The 24,025-nt window shown below is 43.4% G+C and overlaps 1 protein-coding gene across 2 annotated transcripts in view; it reads left to right on the forward strand.

Moving 5' to 3' along the window:
• The window catches only part of MAP2K1 (mitogen-activated protein kinase kinase 1), a 79,703-nt gene that overhangs the window by 24,241 nt on the left and 31,437 nt on the right, over positions 1-24,025 (forward strand). Inside the window, exons 2-5 of one of the 2 annotated variants that reach the window (XM_029237627.1) lie at positions 10,436-10,646; positions 11,887-12,033; positions 19,772-19,849; positions 20,428-20,479. In XM_029237627.1, the coding sequence (XP_029093460.1) occupies positions 10,436-10,646; positions 11,887-12,033; positions 19,772-19,849; positions 20,428-20,479 (488 nt within the window). Of the gene's footprint in view, positions 1-9,921; positions 10,647-11,886; positions 12,034-19,771; positions 19,850-20,427; positions 20,480-24,025 lie in introns of those variants that run through there. The other variant, XM_029237626.1, reaches the window with a different exon arrangement.

Consider the following 24,025-nt stretch of genomic DNA (forward strand, 5'->3'; position numbering starts at 1 on the left):
CTATTTTTTGCTGTTGTTGTTTTTTAAACTATTTATTTATTTATTTGGCTGCATTGGGTCTTAGTTGCAGCACGTGGGATCTTAGTTGCGGCATGCAGGATCTTTCCTTGTGGTGTGCCGGCTTCTCTCTAGTTGTGGCCTGCGGCGTGGGCTCAGTAGTTGCAGTGCGCGGGCTCTCTAGTTGTGGCACACGAGGGCTTAGTTGCCCTGTGGCATGTGGGATCTTAGTTCCCCGACCAGGGATTGAACCCACGTCCCCTGCATTGGAAGGCAGATTCTTAACTACTGGACCACCAGGGAATTCCCAACATATCTATTTTTAAATGTTGTGAGGAACAAATGAGTTAATGAGTGTACCATGGCTAGCATTTAGGAAGCTCATCTTTTAACTGCATCTAAATTTTCATTCTTTATCAGACTGTTATATCCCTCTTTTGTCTCTGTTAAGTAAAGGTGATGCATCACTTTTTGTCCTCTGTCTTATCTTTTTTTCTCTCTCTCCAAACTCCATCACTTTTTCCTTTCCTTTTTGTGCTTCTACGGAAGACTGGTCCTTCAGGAATTAATTCACATGTGGCTAATATGAAACAAATTTTGCCCACTGGGGTGGAAGGAACATAGGCTGTCAGTTCTTTCAAGCAACAGTATGACACCCCCTCTCTGATTCAGGATGTTGTTCAGTATTTAAGAAGAGTCTATGTGAGTGGGTGGTCCTGTCACTCCAGAGGTTCCTTTGTGTGTGTGTGTGTGTGTGTGTGTGTGTGTGTGTGTGTGTGTGTCTGCGTCTGCATGTGTTTTTCAGCGTGTCTGTCTGCGGAAACGTGCCGTGGGAAGGTAATTTATATGATTTCAGAAGGCAGTTTGATCCCAAGGACTAAGTGGGGTTTTTTTTGTTTGTTTTCTTAAAGGATAGGAACACAGGATTCTTATCTCTTTTTTTTTTTAAATTTTATTTATTTATTTATGGCTGTGTTGGGTCTCCGTTTCTGTGCGAGGGCTTTCTCTAGTTGTGGCAAGCGGGGGCCACTCTAAATCGCGGTGCGCGGGCCCCTCACTATCGCGGCCTCTCTTGTTGCGGAGCACAGGCTCCAGATGCGCAGGCTCAGTAATTGTGGCTCACGGGCCCAGTTGCTCCGCGGCATGTGGGATCTTCCCAGACCAGGGCTCGAACCTGTGTCCCCTGCATCGGCAGGCAGATTCTCAACCACCGCGCCACCAGGGAAGCCCCTTATCTCTTTTTAATTGAACTCATCCTCTCCACTTTTCATTTGTTTATTGGCTTGGAAGCTAGTTGATTTAAAATGAAATTAAAGATAAACATCTGTCCCAACTCTCATTTTCTGATTTTTTTAACTTTTTTTTGTTTTTTTAATTTGGCCGTGCTGGCTTGTGGGATCTTAGTTCCCTGACCAGGGATTGGACTAGCACCGTTGGCAGTGAAAGCGTGGAGTCCTAACCACTGGACCGCCAGGGAATTTCCTGATTTTTTTACTTTTAAGTTTTATTCCTCCAATACTCTTTGCTTATAATATTCTTACTCCCAGTTCTATACCACTGTCCACATTGTAGACCCTGTTGGAATGCCCTTTCTCCTTTTTTGCTATCTAAATTTTATATGTTGTTCTAGACCAATTTAGGTCTCAAAATCCTATAAAATTTACCCTGATTGCTCAGCACATCCTGAACTACAGAGCCATCTGTGTCCGAAGCCCTTTGTGAGAATTGGGGGAACTGTGGGACTGTCATTGCTCCAGTCTTTTTTGGGAGTGGTGGTGAAACCAATTAAAGACAATAAAGGTAGTATTTAATTACATTGTGCATTTTTTCTAGATTACTTATTTATTGCATGAAAATGCAGGAATCTCATCAGTAAAATGGGGCTAACAGTGGGAATTACGTCATGGTGGTATTAGGCATTTAGGAGCTCATCCATATTTAGCAGAATACGTGGCATACAGCAGGTATACAATAAATCAGTAGTAGTAGGTACTATCAAATCAAATCTTATTAACCAATAATTACTTGACAACAACATAAAATATTAAATATCACTTTTGGTGATTCCAGCATTTTTTTTTTTTTTTTTTTTACATTGCACTCTCATTTAATCTCTGCAGTCACTTTTTTTTTTGTGTGTGTGGTACTCGGGCCTCTCACTGTTGTGGCCTCTCCCGTTGCGGGGCACAGGCTCCGGACGCGCAGGCTCAGCGGCCATGGCTCATGGGCCCAGCTGCTCCGCGGCATGTGGGATCTTCCCAGACCAGGGCACAAACCCGTGTGGCCTGCATCGGTAGGTGGACTCTTAACCACTGCGCCACCAGGGAAGCCCCTCTGCAGTCACTTTTATTTACCATCACATCATTGTCTTAAACTGCCCTTAGCTGTCTGTATTCCTTTCACTATTTCACTAAGGGTCTTGTAGTGTCAAAATGCATGCATTCTCACAGAAGACCTGGCAAGATGAAACAATTGATTTAGTATCAAAGGAAAAAGCAACGAGGATGGGATAACTGTCAGTGGGGTTTATATGTGGACAAGAAGTAATGACTAGGGCCTCTAACCATACAACACGGGAAGCCAACCACTGTGCTTACAGATGTCTATGGCCTTGGTACTTAGCTGCAGAGTTCTATCCTTGGAATACTACAGGAAGAATCTGATATTAGGATTGGAGTATTTTAACCCTGAAATGGACTTTAAACACCACTTAGCTTAACTCCCCTATTTTACCTATGAGAAAAATGGAGGGAAATTGACTTGTACAAGTTCACAGACCAATTTACCATCAGAGTTGAACCCAGGTCTTCTGCCTCCCAAAGCCTTCACACCTATTTCCCAAGCACAGAGTGTCTGGCAGCCACATGCATGTTTTTTTCCTTTCAAGTAGTTTCATGTGCATTGTGAAAGACCAGCTCTTTACTGACCCAGAAGCAGCAGATTTCCTGTATATATTTCTGGTCCTAGAAGTGGGTCTGGGGGCTACTTTCAAGAACAGTGACTTTGAAGTTTTTCTCATCTACACATCTGTCAGCAAGCTTAGAAGAGTAGGTGCCCAAGATGTGAGCAGCCAGCATCAAGGAAAAAGAAAAAAATACCTCTGCTAAATTCAGTGAAGCACATTATAAACGATACAAGAGAATGGCTGCACTGAAGCATTGCTTCCCATAGCTGCTTTAGAATATAAGCCCAAAGCTAGGCTCAGCACCAACAAGCAGAGATCTACAAAGGTCTACTATTGCTGGAGGAGGTATAGAAAACTTTGTTCTACCCAAGAACTGCCACAGACATGTGATAGAGTTTGGCTGCCATGGAGAGGAGGGGAAGTATATGCTCACAGGGCTTGCTTAAGACTAACGCTGGACAAGAGAGAATTTCTTTACCCCTACCATAAGCCTAGCACTAAATTAAAGTAATTGCAGTCTACCCCTGGAAGAGGGCCAAGAGCATGGAGAAAGACCCCATTCTGTGGCCAGGCATTAAGGGCAATTCAAAGCTGAGGGAGGAGTAGGAACACAGAAAAAAACCTATGCAGCTCAGGCTTCACTCTAAGCACGAGATATGACCCATCACTGGAGAAATTTGTAGCCTGTGGTGTTAGCATTAACAAGAAAACCCCGACTCAGCTCAACTTTGACTAATAGCCTAACACACACTAACAGTATGACAGAAGAGTATGTCCATTACCAAGTATAAAGATGATTACCTCAGTCTCTGTTCTATCACAATGTCCAGCGTTTAATCAAAAATCAAGAGAGAAAAAAACCAACCTATTATCAAGAGAGAAGGTAATCAGCAGAACCAGACTTAGAGATGACCCAGATGTTGGGTTTATCAATCAGGGGCTTTAAAATAACCATGATCAATATCTTAAAGTTACACAGCATACATGGACAAATGAGGAATTTCAGAGGAGGTGGAAACTAAAAATAGATTCAAGAAGAAATTATAGAAATTTCAAAGAATATGACATCAAAGGTCCACAGGCTCATCAGCAAGCCGGACAGAACTGAGGAAAGAATCAGTGACTTTGAAGATGAGTCAGTAAAAATTATCCAAGGTGAAACACCTAGAGGACAAAAAAGAATAAAAGGAAATCAGAGCACAGCTTCCAAGACTGATAGATTGATCTGGCTATCGAGAGATACTGAGATTGAGAGAGAGAAAGGAGACAGACAGACACTGACTGGAACTTTTAAAGGAATTGGCTTATGTGATTGTGGAAGCCTGTTAAGTCTAAAATCTTCAGGTTAGGTTGGCAGGCTGGAGACCCATGGAAGAGTTACACCTTGAGTCCAAAGGCAAAATCTGCTGGAAGAATTCCTTCTGCTTCAGGGAGGTCAGTCTTTGTTCCATTAAGGCCTTCAACTGACTAGATGAGGCCCACTCATATTATGGAGGGTAATCTGCTTTACTCAAAGTCTACCAATTTAAATTGTAATCTCATTCCCCCCCGCTGAAAAAAAACAAACAAACCCAAAACCATTTTCATAGAGACATCCAGAAAAATGTTTGACGAAATATCTTAGGCACTGTGGCCCAGCAGTGTTGACACATAAAATTAACCATCGTATGCCCCCTTCTAGTTACTACCCTTCCCCACCAAAGTGTGATCACTTTTTTACTTTATTTTTATTTGTTTTTGTTTTTTTGTTCTTGGATTTTTTAAAATATTGAAGTACAGTTGATTTACAATGTTGTGTTAATTTCTGCTATACAGCAAAGTGATTCAGTTATATACATTGTTTTTCATATTCTTTTCCATTATGGTTTATCACAGGATATTGAATATAGTTCCCTGTGCTGTACAGTAGGACCTTGTTGTTTATCCATTCTGTATGTGATAGTTTGCATCACTTTTTAACTTTATAATAGCCTAGATCAGTTTTGAATTTTATATTGAGGGAATGACATCGTATGTATTCTTTTGCATCTGGCCTCTTTCACAGAGCCTGTGTACATAATCCTGGAATTTTATTGCCTAGTTAGTTAACCAGCCCTTCGCGGAGTGGCCTATAGGGTTGAGGTGTGAGAGGGTATAAGCCCCTCTCCACCATGTTGTCTGGGGCTGTCCCTGGTTGGCACACCTACACTCTCTAACACAGATGGGCTAGTTTAGTTGGAGTCTGGAAGTTGGTAAGCTACACCTTCGGCCCCCTTGCCTTCCTCATTCAGGCCCATTCTCCTTTCCTTTCTTATTACTCTTTGTAACGCCTCCCATCTCCTGCTGTCCGTGGTTTGACTGGGTAGAAACCCCTGATGCCAGTTCTTATCTTTTCCTCACATTCTCCCCCTCTCCCCTCACCTACCCGGTTGAAGCTCCTCAACCTGAATACACCCTCAGCCTTATTCTGCACCTCCTCAGCTGGCTGTCACATTGGCAGACTTCCTTAGAGACATCTAGACAAACTCCCCACCCTACTCCCCATATACTTTTTTTTATGGGTATGGAAACTAAGGACCAGAAAAGGAGGTAACTTCCAAGATATCTCAGATGGGAATGGTATAGAGTATAGATCAAAGGGTTGCAGCCTTAGTCTCTGGGTGCTGTTCCCTCTTAGCTTGGGTCTTTCTGCCTTTCCTTCCCTCTTTCTTCCCTGCCCTCTTGCCAAATGCCACAGGGAAGGGAGAACTTCACAACTCCTGGGCTCTCTGGTGAGGAGACCCGCCTGCACTGGGACCCATTCTCTCCTTCCAGCACAGTGATGTGTTGTCATCCCCTGCTCTTCCCTCTGTGCTTCCTCCCGGTGGAGGTGGGGCCTGCCACCTGTAGCAGCCTTGCTCAGGTTGGTGACAGACAGCTGGCTGGTGTTTGGCATGCATTTGTGGCCCATTTCTGTTTGGTGTGTGGCAGTTTGAAGACCCCATTCCTTGGTCTGGACATCACCTCTCTCCCCCTTCAGTCATTCCTTTAGGTCAGCTTCCTGTTGCAGTGACCATCAGAGTTGGAGGTGGCAGTGTGGCGCCTTGAAAGGAGCTCTATTTCAGGAGTCGGGAGACCTGCCACCAGTAAGCTGTGTGACTTTGTCCTTTCTGGACCTCCGTTTCCTCACTTGTAAAATAGGTTGGATAGGGTGGTCTTTAAGGTCCCTCTCTGCGCTGCATTTTATACTGCTCCTTGATTTGAGCCATTGAGCCACGAATGAAAGATTCCTGCTGTGGTAGTGTAATTAGGCTGAGCAGATGGGTGAGATGAGAGAGAGGGAAGGAGAAGTTCTTGCCCAGGATCATCCTTTCCCTACCCGTTTCATTGTGCCTTTCTGGTGTTTTCAGAACACAAATGACAACCTGTGTTTTTCTCCAAGTTCCTTGTTTTTCCTCTGCGTTCCCATTTCAAGCCTATAATCTTGTATCTGGATGAACTTGTGTTTACTGTAAGACAGCCCTGGTGCAGAATTCATGTTACAGCATGTCGTTTCCTTTCTGCTGTGGGGAATGTGATGGGGGTTGGAGCCATCAAAGCTGGTCCCTGGAGAGGGCTGTGTGTGTCAGAGATGCATTGTGCTGGGCTCCAGTTTCTTTTCTCAATCCCTAGTTCTGATTTTGCTGATTTCAGTTAAAACCAAAGATTGTGAAGGAGGCCAGTTCTTGTCCTCTGAGTGTTGGAGATTTGTGGTGTGGTTGAGGGGTGAGGGGCCACTCTCTTCCTGTTTCCTTTGCTTGAAGCATTTCACCTTGGGAGGGCACAAGTGAGCCTTGTTGAACACCATCCACTCCCTGGGTGAGAGGAAGCAGTACTGAATACCGATACCTCATTGATTGATTTCTTTTTAATGAGTCATGAAAGTCATTTTGATGCCAGAATTTTCCTTTCACCTTCAGATAAAATCTTTTGTCTTTCATTCCCTGAAAAATTTTTAGGGGGTTTTAATAATTATTAAATTACAGGAAAGACAGTAATTTTTGAATCCTGCTGTTGCTGCTGTGGCTTCTCCTCATCTTCCAACCCACTCCCACCTGCCTTAACATTTGTGTAGAAATGTGTCAAAATTCCAGGGTTTCGTCCCATTAGTTTTTTATTTTGATCCTCTCCTGGTGAAGTAAGCATCTTGTTACCCCATTTTACAGAAGAGAAAACAGATGTCGAGTTAAATGACTTGTTCATGGTCACACAGCTAGTTGTCTTCCAATTTGGGATAAGAATCCGGGATTCCTGATTACTAATGACTTGTTAATTTGGCAACTCTGTCCCCCCACCCCCCCATTAGGAAAGTCTTGCCACCATAAGTGTCTCTTCTCTCCCTGGCTCCACCCTCTGAAAGCACAAATTAGAAGCCAGTTCCTTAGCTGATGGGGTAGGCGGTTGGACCATGGAGCATAGGAGAGGGGTGGGGAGGAATGTGGCACAAAGCCCAGACTTAGGGTTTTTTCCCCCCGAAGGTGGGAGAATTCCTTATTTCTGCAGAGTCAGGAAAATGAGCAGAGTCAGCATCCCTCCCACCTTCCCACCATCCCAGCCCCCCACCACCCCCAAATGGGTGTAGTTTCTTGCGGCCAGTGTTACTTGCAAGGCAGTTGTTCAGATTGATGTACAGGGGAGACAGGATTGCATCTGGGGCAAAGGACTCTTCCTGTAGGTACACCATCTTCATGTCTGATTGAGCCCTGGTGTGTTACGTGCTCCACACTAGGATCTTACCCATGTTTGCAAGTTGCCTCCCTTGGACGTATTGAACTTTTTGAAGAGGTAATATAGCATCATGATTAAGGTTAGAGATTCTCTCTGCCCAGGTTTGAATCCTGGCTCTGCCGCTTAGATGTGCGACCTTGGACAAGTTACTTCACCTGTCTGTGCTTGAGTTTGCTATGTGTTGTAGTCGTAAGGTTGTGGGTTAAATGCATTAATGCACGTAAAACACCTAAAAAAGTACAGTGTTGTAAGGAGAGTGATTGTCCTTTCATCTAGCCCTCCTTCCCTCTCGCCCTCGTACACATTCAGTGTGATGTGTGTGTGTGTGTGTGTGTGTGTGTGTGTGTTCTTGACAGCAGCTTTTTGGAGTCTGCATTTCCAGTCAGACTGCTGAGCCCTCCAGGCAGCTGTAACCTCATCCAAGTTTTAGCTGTAGGGTCTGTCTGTATTTGACATGTGTTTCTAAATGTTGTCATCAGGGGGCTCCTTTGTGGAGAGACCTTAGAGAAGGGAAACCAGAGGGTGTGCACTGTGCAGTCCCAGCCACACTGGTTCCAGTCCCCACACCTGAGGGACTGTGGGTAGCAGTGAGACTGAGCTCAGCCTTTTAGCAGGATGAGAATATTGACCAGCTGTCTTAGTCTGCTCAGGCTATATAACAAAATGCCATAGACTGGGTGGCTTAAACAACAGAAATTAATTTTCTCATAGCTCTGGAGGCTTGAAGTCCAAGATGAGGACTGGTTGGGTTGCCAGCATGGTTGGGTTTTGGTGAGGCCTCTCTTCCTGGCTTGCAGGCAGCTGCCTTCTTGCTGTGTCCTCGCATGGCCTTTCCTTGGAGTGTGTAGGGGGAAGGCCACCTCTCTTATAAGGCTATCAATCCTATCTGATTAGGACTCTACCCATATGACCTTATTTAACCTTAATTACCTTCTAAAAATCCTATCTCTAAACGTAGTTACATTGGAGGTTAGGGATTCAACTTACAAATCTTGGGGGGGACCAGGCACCAGGCTTCTTCCCCCAAGAGTTACCCAGTGAGGAAGGTTGGGAAAGTCAGCCTTGTGTCCTCTTTGGCCCCATGTACTGTGTTATTTGTAAGGCACTATTGGATCCTCCCATACCCTGGGGAGGCATTGGGTCTCCATCTCCTTGCCTTCTTAAGGTTTGGAGTGTGAATGAAGAGTGGAAGATTATGCTTGCTCCTACCCCGAAGCTCAGAAATGGTGTGTATATTGAGGGAAGGGGGTCACCAACATTCTGATGTGTAATGATTGCCTGTCTTGTCACCTGTGTTGTTTGTTTAGACTAGGGACAAAAGTCAAATGAAACACGGTGGAATCTCTCTTTACCACCCTTCTCTTAACAAGCTCCCAGGAGTAATGAACACCTCAGTTCTTTATGTAAAACACACTAGTAGGCTGCTGTCTGCCATACCCACTCACTCCGGCGCCCACTGGTTGAATTATGTGCTTACCAAGAGCTGGTTTGTTCCGAAAGTCATTTGTACAGTTGTAGCTGGTACTGTAATTAAGTAATGTATGTATTTAAATATCAGAGAAACTGATGAAATACGACTGCAAACGAAGTGGTTTTCTTTCTTTTTTTTTCCCCCCACCTATGAATACTAGTTAAAAGCTGTGGAAATACTCAGTGAGTCCAGGTCACTAAAAAAATTACTGTCAGGAACTTCCCTGGTGGCGCAGTGGTTAAGAATCCACCTGCCAGTGCAGGGGACATGGGCTCGATCCCTGGTCCAGGAAGATCCCACATGCCGCGGAGCAGCTATGCCCGTGCGCCACAACTACTGAGCCTGCGCTCTAGAGCTCCTGAGCCACAACTACTGAGCCCGCGTGCCACAACTACTGAAGCCCGTGCGCCTAGAGCCCGTGCTCCGCAACGAGAGAAGCCACCGCAATGAGAAGCCTGTGCACTGCAATGAAGGGTAGCCCCCTCTCGCTGCAACTAGAGAAAGCCCACGCACAGCAACAAAGACCCAACACAGCCACAAATAAATAAATAAGAAATGGTAATTAAAAAAAATACTGTTAAATTAGGTGAGCATTAAAATTGGGGGAAACCATCAAACTCTTAAAGTTTTATTCTGAGATTACTCTGTCTACATTTTTATGCTAAAGAATCAGTATTTGGAAATTATAGACATTGTATTCTCTTCTGGTTTATGTAAGAAAGATGATGTGGGGCTCTTAAAGAGAGGGTCTCGCCTTGTGTTAGCAGGTGGGTGAATGAATGCACTTTCATATGTTTTGCAAAAATAAAAATTTAGGTGTATCCTTTTTGCTCTATTTTGATTGACGTTGTTCCTGATCTGATCACAATGGAAGGGAGGGTTTCTACTGTGATTCAGTTTAGAGCCTGTTTTGATAATGTGCTTTGGTTTCAATTTAGTGGTTTTAGGAAATAGATTTTATTTTGTATATGGTGTTGTTAAAACCAACACTAGTGGGTCTTTTGATACTGGGGTTTTAAAGCAAATTAAGGTGGCTCACTCTGGATTTTAGTAGATTCTGCAGTTCGTCTCGTAGGCTCATAGCATACTGAGAGAGAACTAATTCCCCTATTTTACAAATGAGGAGAGCAGGCCTTGAGAGGGGAAGTGTGTCTGTGGTGAGTTGTGTGGGGTGGCGGAGTGCAGGGGGTAGAGCCACAGCAGATGGGACCTTCCCCCAAGCTTCCTCGATCAGTTCTCTCTCTGGCCCCAGAGCTGGAGCTCTCCACAGCAAGGGTGCTCCTCTGGGTGGACTTCTCTGATGACAGTGTTGACCTGTGCTTCCTACTTTGGGACAGGACCAACCTGGAGGCCTTGCAAAAGAAGCTGGAGGAGCTGGAGCTCGATGAACAGCAGCGGAAGCGCCTTGAGGCCTTCCTTACCCAGAAGCAGAAGGTGGGAGAACTGAAGGATGACGACTTTGAGAAGATCAGTGAGCTGGGTGCTGGCAATGGAGGTGTGGTGTTCAAGGTCTCCCACAAGCCATCCGGTCTGGTTATGGCCAGAAAGGTGAGGCCACTTTAAAAAAAAAAAAAAAAGACTGAATCAAGCTTGCCTTGGTGAACAGGTAATTGGATTACCTTTTAGAAGACCTAGGGGCCTGGAGACAAGGGTAGAAAGAAGACTGACTTTTCATTCAGTACCCTTTTGTGCTGTTTGAATTTTGAACTCATGTTACCTATTAGATTATAGATAAACACACTCATGATGTGTTAGGGTATTTATCCTGCTGCCCAGACTGGAAAATAACAGCAAGTGACCATTTGTTAGTTTTCTCTGTGCTCGTTTGCCATTTATCAAGAGCAGAAGCTGCTTTCATTTACCCAGCCCCAGGGACACAGAAAAAACACTGATTTCATGTTGTTTCTGCGAGTTCCACCCCTGCCAGTAGTTCCCCTTCATCTCCCTGCAGTATGACATCTTGGCTCCCCAACATGGCCTGCGGTCTTTGAGCTGGACTTCCCTTCCTGGTGTCCTCCTCTTTCTGGACAGCGAGGTTGGACTCTTGTGTGTTTCACAGCACACCATGTTCATTTCTGTCCACATATTTTTGCTCATGCTACTCCTTCCATCTTTTCAAACACTGCCCATCTTCAAGGCCCGCCTCCTGTCTAGCCTTCTCTAGCTGCTCCCACCCGCGCTGGTAACCACTGCTTCCATGTCCTCTGACACTCATTGTCCATGGCTCTTTTTAGAAGCTCAGCCTTATCTCGTAACCATTTCATGTATCTGTCACATGTCTCCCCAGCTGAAACAAGGGACAACATTGAGGGTGGGGTGGTGGGGAACATAAGGTGGCCCCTAAGGCCTTGGTTAAATCTCAATCACATCAGACCCCTAAGTCAAGGGTAAATCTCTAGGGCAGCTTAGATTGGCAGACCCAGTTCCTCATACCTTTCTGGTCCTACAACCCTTGAGTATCAACCAAGTCCTTAAGGCCACTTTCCCCATATCTCGCAGTTGCACAGGTCCTTTTGTTCTTGGGAGGGGTGAGCCCCCTCTTCCTCAGTCTTGGCTCCCAGGAGTAGAGGCACAGCTGGCCACTTCTCCAGTGCCAACACCTGCCTTGGTATGTTGGCACTCAGTGCTCTGGTTGGGCAGAAACTTGTTTGTTAAAACTTGCCTGTTTCCTCTCTTCCTACCTTTAAGAGTTTAAGCATTTAAGAAAGCTCCTATCCATCCATCCACCCATCCATCATCCATCCATATATTTTTAAAGCTTCTCTTCCTTCTACCTTTCTTTTCCCAGCTAATTCACCTGGAGATCAAACCTGCAATCCGGAACCAGATCATACGGGAGCTGCAGGTTCTACATGAGTGCAACTCCCCTTACATTGTGGGCTTCTACGGTGCATTCTACAGTGATGGCGAGATCAGTATCTGCATGGAGCACATGGTATGTGGCAACCTGTCAGCCTCTGAAGCAGCGGCCTGGGAAGTGGGTGGCTCTGGTCTAATCTTTGGTCTGAGATGTGACCGGCTGCTTCCTTGTTCCTCCCTGGATCCAGATCACTGTCTTGGGCATGTGGGAAGCCTGGCTGTAGAAGTTGGAATAGCCAAGAAGATGACAGGCCTCCTTCCTAGGTCCCTGTCTCTTCAAAGAGAGGTGGCAGCAATCAGGTGTCCCTGGTGGTTGTACCAAGAGCACATCTCCCAGTTTTCTTGACCCCAAGATTTTGATGTGGGTAAAATCTGGTTAATATAGTTTAAATCCATTTATTACATGCCATGCTGTGTGCTAGGTACATGTTCTGGGGTTATGAAGATAAGTGAAACAGTCCCTGTTTTCAGAGAGTTTATAACCGGCTTTAAGAGCAGGGTTAGCAAAACTATTACTGATAAGCTAGTATTTATTGGGTGTATATCATATCAAGCACTACCCGAAGCAAATTAATATTTTATTACATTTTTATAACACCTTATTGAGTTGGGTACATTATCTACATTTTAAAAATGAGGAAACTGAGGCTCAGAGAAATGCAATAACTTACCCAAGGTCATACACAATTCCATAAGTGGAATTGGTAGAATTTAAACTAAGGCTGTCTGACCCCAGTGTACTTTGTTGAATCTTCCGGATAGTGACTGGGGCTCTGTTTCCATCCTTGATGGCCAGAATTTCAAAGAGAGAGGCTGGCTTCATGGTTGCTAATGCTTTTCTGTCCCCAATAGGCAGCATGGCACAGGGGACTTTGGAATCTGAGATGTTTATTCATATCTCCCTTCTCCACAAAAATCCAAGTGGACACCTTGTCTTGTTTGCCATTGTGTCTCCAAAGCCACAGCAGGTGCTCAGTAATTATTTGTTTGCAGATTGTCACCTTCTTGTCATGACCTTGGGCAAGTTTCTTTATCTTCCTGATTCTCAGTTTCCTCATCTATAAAATGGCCATTATTATACCTGCCTCATTATAGTGAGGATTGATTAAAATAAGAGTTGTAAGTCTTCCAGCACACTGTGTGACTCAGAGCATGCCTTCTGCAAACTTTAGCTTTTGCTTTATTCTCACTGGGGCTGACAGTTCAGAGACAAGGGCTGACATGATTGAGTCTACATGCTTCGTGGTTGCTCTGCTTTCAGTCCAGCCAAGTGTCCCTCAGCAACTTCTCCACTTCCTTTCTGACTCTCTAGACCTGCCCTCACCTCTGGAATGAGAGCCCCAGGGCCTGGTCTTAATGAACTCCAGGAGAACCCTCCTGAGAGGTTTGTCCCTTGCTGGTGCCCCCATTATTTTGAACATCTCTTCGTTTCAATGATCAAGAAGTGCCATACACAGTGTTGCAGTCATGTGCTGACTTTTGTGGCGCCATATGGAACGCAGATTCTGAAAATGTCTTCTGTGCGTCTGAAGGTCACCGAGAAAGCTCTCGTTCCTTCTTGCTTCAAGGAGAGTGAAGCAGTCTCTGTGGGAAGCATGTGAATGTTTCTGGCTTGGTCCTAGCCCCGGCCTGGGGTGCTGATTATTTTCCACTTGGGTTTTAACCTCCCTTTGGTGGGGCGGGGGGAGGGGCCTGCTCCTTATCCTTTGGGTTTCTTGTGCTCTTTGTGCTGATGATGGTTGGTTTTCCAGCTTTAGCCCAAGAGTTGGATGAAGATGTGTAAATGGCACTGGAGGTCCTTGAAAACTAGAAGGGGAAGAGGGTGGAGGTGATGGTGGTCAACCAGTGATAAAACAAGAGAGGCCAGAGTAGCCTTTTTTCCTCTTGGGTCTTGCCAAAGTAACGGAAGATGGGTGGTGGCATGGCTGGACATAATAGTAACTAGCTTTTCCATCTTCTACCACTTGTTGGGTCCTTTCCATGTTATGTGACTTCTTAATCACATCAGCCCTGTCATATGACATGGGTTGACCCCCACCCCCACCCCAAGCTGGTAGATGGAGAGAACAAGGCCTTGAGAGGTTTAGTAAGTAGTCTAAGTTATATAACCGGTAAGTGTCAGAGCTGAGCTCTAACCAGTGTCTCTAACCAGGTCCGCTTTCTTTAAATTTCATAGTCTCTCCATTACATAATGTAAGTCATATACTCTCTCAAGATTTTCTCATTTCTGCAGAGAAATGTTTGGACCGGATGTTCTCTAGGGACCCCTCCCCATGCTAACATTCTGTGTTTCTATGGTTTTTGGCACTTGTAGCCAGTCACTTGATTACATTAGTTAATCACCATGGGTTCAGCTTCACAAACACTTATTTTAGTGCCTATTAGGGCAAAGTGCCACATGAGCTGCCAAGGGGATGGAACCATTGAGAGCAGCGTCTCTGCCCCCAGAGCTGTTCACAGGCCGCATGGCTGTATTCTAGGGCCTTCTCAAGTGAGGAGTATCAGTGTGTCCACTGTGAGGGCTTCTGAGCACAAGGTATGCATCACCTCATGTCTGCTGTCTTCTGAACCATCAGAAATTCTTTCTTAAGTAACCTCCAAGTTCTGTTCCTCTCCCTTTAATAGAGGAACCAGGAGGCTATCTGTAGGTTTGAGCATGGTTGAACTCCAGGGTGCTTGCTTCAGAGGTTAAGATCAGGCCCTAAACGTTGATAGTCAGTGCCCTATTCATTTATTTAGATCCTGCTGGAACCTCTTTTATTGGCCTTTTGTGGCCTCTTGCCATGTGGAGTTCAGTCTTTCTGTCTGTGTTAAATTGACCTGTGTTGAGGCTTCCTCATTCTGGAATCCTTTCTTTCCTTTTTTTTTTTTTTTTTTTGTTTGCGGTACGTGGGCCTCTCACTGTTGCGTTGTGGAGCACAGGCTCTGGACGCGCAGGCTCAGCGGCCATGGCTCACGGGCCCAGCCGCTCCGCGGCATGTGGGATCTTCCCGGACTGGGGCACGAGCCCGTGTCCCCTGCATTGGCAGCCAGACTCTCAACCAAGGCGCCACCAGGGAAGCCCTGGAATCCTTTCTTCACTCTGTATTCATAGACCTTGATCACAACCTCATGCTCCTTGCCCTTGTCCAGCCTTTCCCTCCTGGAGGAGGAGATGACACAGGATGTCACAAGGGCTGGTTTCCCATTCTCTTGGTCCATTTCTAGTACCTGCAGGTCAGTTGTTTTCCCCCATGGATTTGGCTCTCTGGGGATATTGAGATCCTCCCACGTAAGTCCCTGAAGCAGAAGATATCTCTGGAATTACCCTGGGAGGCCTGAGTGTGGAAAACTGGCTGTCAGAGACTGGGAGGGTCAAAACCTTTCTGAGGGCCAAGCAGAGTGTAGGGCACCTATTAGGTGATATGTGTTGAATGACTGGATAAGGGAAGTAGGATGGGAGAGTGCATGGTCAGAGCTCAAGAGAGAGTTAGGGCTCAAGAGAGAGTTAGGGTCTTCTGTTCTTGGGTATACACAGGCTCAGAGGGCAGCTGGAACTGTCTGCTAACCCTAGTGGAGAGGCTCAGAGTTGCCAGGGACGGGACCCTGTAAGGAAGCAGTTGTGGCCTGAAGTTCAAGTAGCCATGCTCCAGAGTAGCTTTCTACTCTGGGCTGGGCCCTCTCACCTCTCCTTGGTCCCTGAGCAAGCCCTCCTGCAGGAGAACTCCTGCGCTGGCTGCTTGTGATAGGAAATTCTCTGACCACTGGCTGCCACTTCTCTTTAGGGATTTCTGCTTTGTCTCAGCTTCCACATTTCAAAGGTGTTGTCATATATAGAGCTCTGTTCATTAGCCATATCCCAGCTTCTAAGATTCTTTGGTTCTCTCCGTGTCACAGTCTTTGCATGATGTTCCTTGTCATTGGCATTTTCCCCCAACATTTTACTATGAAAAATTTCAAAAGTACAGAAAGTTGAAGGAATTGTGTAATGTACACTCTAAAGCCACCACCTAGATTCTACCATTAACATTTTGCCATATTTGCTTTACCACGTACTGTCTACTTACGCACTGCTCAGATTGTTTTTTGGATGCAGTTTAAAGTAAATTTGTCATCAACGTGTATGGAGCCCCATCTTCTTAATGTACCTGGCTAGGGGCTGACCTTTTCTAGACATAAGGTGTGTTTGCACTGCCCAGTCTGAGTTTTGAGACCCAAGGGGTACATGGATGCTGCCTGATCAGAACAGGAATGTTCTTGTCTTTGGGGAAGTAGATTCCTACTCAGGTGGTAGCTGAGCAACCAGAGAACTGGGGACTCAGGGTTGATGTTTCTCATGCAGGAATAAAAGCTTTTGAGCTCTTTTTTTCCATAAAGCATTTGTCTCTTCTGTAGAAACCTTCACAGAAGCACCACTGACTTAGTTAATAATTGGCTTCTAAAAATAAGCACAGTTTCAGCAGCTTTAGTCAGCAAAGGCAGGTCCTTGGCAACAGTGCAGTGGAATCGAAAGGTTGTGAGGTGAGTCGCAGGCAACACTGGCTGATCCTGATGTGGTTCATGCTTCTTAAATCCTGCTAATCCCGTTGTTCTCTCTGTAACTCTGCTTGTAGCGCAGAGGAGGTTAAAGGGTGGAGAGCCAGCGTTTCCTCCTTTTTGACAGAAATGTTTACCACAACCCCCAGGGAAAGTGTAAACCAAGACAGTTAGCTGGGCCGCCCTGTCCTGGCTGTGGAACCTGAGAACCACAGGCTAGCTCTTCTGCCTCGTTTGCATCTGATTTGGACAGAATTGCTCTGTTACTTAGTTTTAAGTGTATAGTCCTCCCTGATAATTAGGCAAAGTCGTTCAAACAAAGAGTCTGAAACCACATTCAACTGAAAGCAAAACAGAAATGGCTGGAAACTTTCTGCACTGGAGTCCCTGTTCCCGTCAGTAAGGGAAATTGAGAGGCGCTGTGGCATTTCTCGGAGCCTGCTGACTTGGGTGTGGTTACCTGGGCTGTGGCGCTGTCCTGATTTGGCCAACAGGGGCCTGTGTCATTGTGGAGGCAGCCAGGCTCAAAGGATGACTCAAACCCCAGCCTGGCTCACTGCCTGGGTTAGGGCTCTTCCAAGGGCTCTTGGAAAATGTGTGTTTACAGAGGAGTTCTCTTTGACTCTAGATTTATAATTCCATGCTCATATCCGTGTGGAGATTATGGCCCATTTGAATTTTAGGTTGAAGTTTGAAATCCTCTCCTGTGCTCCTTGGTTGTCTGACCCACCATTAGGTAGTTGTGTTAGGGAGTTTATTATGATGAGAAGTTTAACGTATTCAGGGGTGTTAGTGTGCATTTGAGTATACACCTGTACTGTTTTCTTTTTCTGTCAGCATCCATGATCCAGAGTTGATCTGCGATAGAAAGTCATTGGTCCAAACTATCCTTTTTATAAGCATAGAACTTTTAAGTTGATAATCTGTTTTTAGCATTGTTTTAGGCAACATTTCCTGAGAGCTCTGTATCCCTGAACGAGTCTTACCTATTTTCTCACCTCCTTTAGGTAGTGTTGTAGCTACCTAATGATGCCTTTGTACAAAATGGGCGCTCAGTAAGTATCTGTTAATTGATTTATAGATTTAATTCTCCACTTTCATAAATGAGGTCAGTAATTTTAAAACGTAAGACATTTATTTATTGTAGAAAATGTATAAGCCATAGAAGAGCACAAAGAAGAAACTATCGCACAACAAAGACCCCTGATAATCTTACTATCTAGACTGGAACATTTTGGTAACATTTTTGACATTCTGGTTTTGTGTGAGTATATGCACACTTTTTTATTTTTATAAAAATGGGATTATTCTCTGTCCTTCTTTTCTTTATTATATTATGCATTGTTCTGTGACCTTATATTGCATGGCTGCATCTTAAAGGCTGGGTGGTTTTGGAGGCAGGATGTCAGTGGGAACACCTCTCTGCTTCTCCGACCCAGATCTCGCCCACCTCCAAGGCTCAGCTTCCGTGTGTCACTCTTGTCGTGAACCCTTCCCTTGGCCGCTTTGTCCAGGAATCGCTTCCTCCTCTGGGCACCTGTAGCAGTGTGTGTTCTCTTCATTCAACTGTTTGTTCCCTGCCTTGTTCAGAGGAGGATTTAAGGTGCCTTGCCTCTTTATGAATATGTTCTGTCTCCCCAGGCAGAGGGTATTTTTTCCTGTACTTATAGTTTTTCCCATTCCTAGTCCCTCATGTATCCCTCTGCCTTACACAGAGATGATTAAGAGATGATCGTTGACGATGGTAGCTGCCCAGTGTAGACAGTGGACTTTAGAAAATCAACCTGAGTTTGTAGGAATTATCTCTACTTCTAGGGTAATTTTATATTGTGACTGATAATTGGCTACACCCGAAGCCATAGAGGCAGGAACATATTTCTGTCTCAACACGTGAGGGTTCCTTGAGTGAGCATTTTTTCAAGATCTCAGGTTAAAATGTAGCCTCCACGGATGGGAAGGCCCTTGTATGCGAGCCCTACAGAAGCCAGCTTCACTCCACATGTGTATCCCCTCTTGCGTACTCCCCTTCCACCGCCTCTGCCCTGGGTCCTGCTCACGTCATCCCCGCCTGATCAGCTGCTTGCTAACTGCCCTGTCTCTTTCTCTCAGCTGCTACGGTTTGGGTACCTTTCCTTCTGCCTCCGTAAAGTCAGGTCTTAGTTCCTTGGTGGGGCTCCATGATCTGGCTACAGATAGCCATATCCAGCCTGGTCCATCCCTGCATTTCTTCATACGCCTACAGTGAATGAACCGCATGTCACCCCAGGAGTACTAAGCAATTTAATGCTTCTCTGCTTTTGATCTTGTTGAGATACCCTGTTCTTGGGAATTCCCTGGCGCTCCAGTGGTTAGGAGTGTGCTTCCGCTCTGTTCTGTTGTCCCCTTGCCCCTCTCCTTTTCCAGGTATGGAAATCATGCTCATTCTTTGAGTAAGATTTCAGCTCAAATGCTATCTTCTACGTGAAGGCAGAATTCTCCCTTCTTCTGTGTGTGTGTGTGTGTGTGTGTGTGTGTGTAGCACTTTTACTATACATTTATTCTGTTTTGTTATATTTTATTAAGTCGTATGTTTCTCCTACTAGTTTGTAAATTTATTGAGGACAAGAGCTAGGTCTTTTTTGTATCTTTATTCCCCATAGAACCTAACACAATGCATGGCATTTTGTAGGATTTGTGGAATGAATGATTGCTTTCTATGACATTTTTCTTTGGATTTTATTAAATATCATTTGTTAGGATAATGCCAAATGGAAGTTGTGACTTACACAATGGTGACAAACTGGCAAACATTTATTGAGCACTTACTATGGGCTAGACATTGTTCTAAGGGCTTCATATATATATGAGCTTGTTTAATACTTATAATAGCCCTATGATATCATAATAGCCTTATAATTATTATCATCCACATTTTACAAGTGGAGTAACTTGTTCAATGTCCACTAGATAGTAAGAGCTGGGATGCAAATTTAGACAGTTTGCCACTAGAGCCTGCACTCCTAACTGCTACTCTATTCTGTCAGTTCAGTAGAATTAGTAATTTGACCACTGAATTAGTAATTTTTGACCACTAAATTAGTAATTTATTTAATGATTATTCATAGGATTTGAGTTATTAGTTGTTTGGCAGCTCCCACAATGTTTTGCGTTCATGTCTTACTTGATATCTGGAACAAACCGAAGGGTGCCCTTCTAGGAAGATTTTGTCATGTGTGAGATTTACTTTCCTGCTGAAGTTTAACACTTGAAAGAGTAGTTAGAAATATTGTCACTAAATGGGCTGGTATTCTTGTTCTTAGGATGGGGGTTCCTTGGATCAAGTCCTGAAGAAAGCTGGAAGAATTCCTGAACAAATTTTAGGAAAAGTTAGCATTGCTGTGAGTATATTGAGAAGTTTTTCTTCCAGGTTCCCTCACTGATGAGTTGGTAGGAAAAAGACAAGGAGGAAGGTAGGAAGTCAACAAAGGGAAGGTTTGTAAGAAAAGTTAAGTTTTTCACCAGAATTTTCTCTATCTAGATTCTAGATACAATATCTCCCCCCCCACCCCCTGCTCTTTCTCGCTAAAACTAGCAAAGTAGATTTCTGTATATTAAAATCTGTCTTGAAAAATAGGACAGGGTATCCAAAAGAATTCCCATTTGTGGCATCAGAAAGCCTCTTTTTTAGATTGCAGATTTGGAAATAAATGAATTCAAGCAAAGTGGGGTTTTTTTACAGTTGTCTAAACTTGCAATAATCAATTTTGCTTAAAAATCATACTCTATATACCATGTAAAAAGATGGTTTCTTGATAAAACAGGTTAAAAAATCAAAAGAGAGAAGAAAAATAAGAGAAGAAGGCAAATTTGTGATGTTAGATGAAATATTTCCTAGATCATTTTAAAATAGAAAGGTTGAGTATTTTCTAAACACCGCTATCTCAGTTTCCATCTTTTTACATTTCCTTTCCCCTAGGTAATAAAAGGCCTGACATACCTGAGGGAGAAGCACAAGATTATGCACAGAGGTAAGAATTTATTTGCTAGTTGTTACGTTTTGGATTTTTGCTGAAGTCTAAAAGTTGTTGCAGCCTCTTTTGTGTTTTGTTTTGGTATCAAAGCCATTTGCTAGTATTTTTGATTTTTACTACCACTCTTTGACTATTTAGTTTGATATCTGGAGCAGCAAGAACCATCCTCTTTTTAATATGTGGTATACCTGTTACCCGGAGCTATGACAGACATAGTCACCCAGTATGCACAGACCAGATGCCCAGCTAGTACTTAGTTACCCAGCCCCCAGTGTCCCAGGCTGCCCACTGGACTAGACTGTGCATAGGCCCAAAGCCATGACTAACTGGATATGAGTTTGACTCTAAAAGAAACTCTGGGTTCTTTTAATAAAGGCACACATACACTTATCATATAACCATACCACTCTTAGATATTTATTCAGGATAAATGAAAACATATGTCCATACAGACTCGTATACACATGCTTAAAGCAGCTATATTCATAGTAGAAATAACTAAAATGTTCTTCAACAGGCAAAGAGATAAACAAATTACAGTATATCCATACAAGAGAGTATTATTCAGCAATAAAAATAACAGGCTATTGACACATGTAGTTTTGATGAATATCAAAAACACTTCTGCTGGATGAAAGAAGCCTGACCCAAAACAGTACAAACTGTTTCTATGTATATAAAATTATAGAGAAAACAACACAGATCTATAGGGACAGAAAGTAGATCAGTGGTTACCTGAGGGTTTAGGGAGAGATTAACATCAATGAGGCATGACGGGACTTTCTGGGGTGATGAAATGTTATATCTAGATTGTGGTGGTAGATACGTGGGTATATGCGTTTATCAAAAGTCAAACTTTCCGCTAAAGTGGTTGCATTTTACAGTATATAAGTTATACCTCAATAAAGTTTATTTTCTTTTAAAAGATGAAGAAGCCAAAGGAAAGACAGATGGAAAAACACAGTGCTCTCGGCCATGTCCCTTTAGCTACAGTGTGCTAACAGTGACAGGTCTAGGGAGGGATGGTGGAGGAAGAGAGGAGTGGACTGGTGAAATTGACTGGCCAGCTTATGAGCCACTATATATTAGGTAATACATTCTAAATTTTAGAATAGGTATTGTTTTTTTAATTAAATTTTTAAACTTGTAAAACATACATAACATAAAATTTATCATTTTAACCATTTAAAAATGTACAGTTCAAGTAAAATTTAAAAAAAAGAAATAAAATATACAGTTCAGTGGCATTAAGTACATTCACATTGTTATGCAACCACAACCACCATCAGTATTCTTAAGATGTCAGTTTTGCTTTATTTGATCTGTAGATTCAAAGCCATCCCACTGAAAATCCCAGTAGCCTTTGTAGAGTTGACAAATTTTGTCTAAAATTTATAGGGAAATGCAAAGAACCTAGAATAGACCAAACAACTTTAAAAAGGAAAAACGAAGTTGGGGGACTTAGACTACCTGACTTCAAGGTTTATTAGAAAGCTACAGTAATCAATAGAGTGTTGCATTGGTGTGAAGCTAAGCATCAAATAGAACATAATGAAGAGTTCAGAAACAGACACATACATAAAGAGTCAATTGAGTTTTGGCAAAGATTCCAAAGTAGTTCAATAGGGGAAGAAGAATCTATTCAACAAATGATGCTGAACAATTGGATATCCGTATGCACAAAAATGAACCTCTACCATTACCTCACTCTATATACAAAAATTAACTCTCAGTGGATCGACTTCTAAAACTTCTAAAAGAAAACATAGGAGACTATCTTAGTGACTGTGTTTTAGCAAAGAGTTTTAAAATGGGACATAAAAAGCACAAACTATAGGACTTCCCTGGTGGCACAGCGGTTAAGAATCCGCCTGCCAGTGCAGGGGACATGAATTTGAGCCCTGGTCCTGGAAGGTCCCACATGCTGGGGAGCAACTAAGCCTGTGCGCCACTACTACTGAGCCTGCGCTCTGGAGCCGGTGCTCCGCAACAAGAGAAGCCACCGCAATGAAAAGTAGCCCCCACTCGCCGCAACTAGAAAAAGCCCGCCTGCAGCAACAAAGACCCAATACAGCCAAAAATAAAATAAAATAAATTAATTAAAAAAAAAACCAATGAAGTTTTAAAAACAAGCGCAAACTATAAAGGAAAAACCGATAAATTGAGCTTCATCTAAATTAATAACATTTGCTTTTCCAAAGACACTGTGACAAAAATGAAAAGGCAAGCCATGGACTAAGAGAAAATATAGGCAAAACATATATCCATCAAAGGACTTTATCTAGAATATATAAAGACCTCTGACAACCTAATAATAAAAAGATAAACAATGCAATTTTTAAAAAATGGGTAAAAATATATATGCTGTCTACAAGAGACCCACTTCAGACCAAGGGACACATACAGACAGAAAGTGAGGGGATGGAAAAAGATATTCCATGCAAATGGAAATCAAAAGAAACCTGGAGAACAGTATGGAGGTTCCTTAAAAAACTAAAAATAGAATTACCATATGACCCAGCAATCCCACTACTGGGCATACACCCTGAGAAAACCATAATTCAAAAAGACACATGCACCCCAATGTTCACTGCAGCACTATTTACAATAGCCAGGTCATGGAAGCAACCTCAATGTCCATGGACAGAGGAATGGATGAAGAAGATGTGGTACATATATATAATGGAATATTACTCAGCCATAAAAAGGAACAAAATTGGGTCATTTGTAGAGATGTGGATGGATCTAGAGACTGTCATACAGAGTGAAGTAAGTCAGAAAGAGAAAAACAAATATCGTATATTAACGCATATATGTGGAACCTAGAAAAATGGTACAGATGAACTAGTTTGCAGGGCAGAAATAGAGACACAGATGTAGAGACACAGAAATAGAGACACCAAGGGGGGAAAGTGGCGGGGGTGGTGGTGGTGTGATGAATTGGGAGATTGGGATTGACATGTATACCCTAATAAAATAGATAACAAATAAGAGCCTGCTGTATAAAAAATAAAATAAAATTCAAAAATTCAAAAAAAAAGACAAGAAATAACAAATGTTGGAGAGGATGTTGAGAAAAGGGAACCCTTGTGAAGTGTTGGTGGGAATGGAAATTGGTGTAGTCACTATGGAAAAGAGTATAGCATTTCCTCAGAAAATTAAGAGTGGAAGTACCATATGGCCCAGCAATCCCACTTCTGGTATTGGGGTATATCCCACTTCTGAAGAAAAGGAAAACACTAATTTGAAAAGATATATGCACCCCTATGCTCATGGCAGCACTATTTACAATAGCCAAGATAGGGAAACAGCCCATTGTCCAATGACAGATGACTGGATAAAGAAACTGTGGTACAGATATACAATGGAATATTATTCAGCCAAATAAAAAATGAAATCTTGCCATGTGATAACATGAAAGGACCTTGAGGGCATTATGCTAAGTGAAATAACTCAGACAGAGAAAGACAAATACTGCATGATCTCCCTTACATGTGGAATCTTTTTCTTTTTTGCATTACACGGGCCTCTCACCTGTTGCGG

This window comes from Monodon monoceros, unplaced genomic scaffold, assembly GCF_005190385.1.
Source record: "Monodon monoceros isolate NGI ecotype Baffin Bay Population unplaced genomic scaffold, NGI_Narwhal_1 Super_Scaffold_21, whole genome shotgun sequence".
Classification (NCBI taxonomy): domain Eukaryota; kingdom Metazoa; phylum Chordata; class Mammalia; order Artiodactyla; family Monodontidae; genus Monodon; species Monodon monoceros.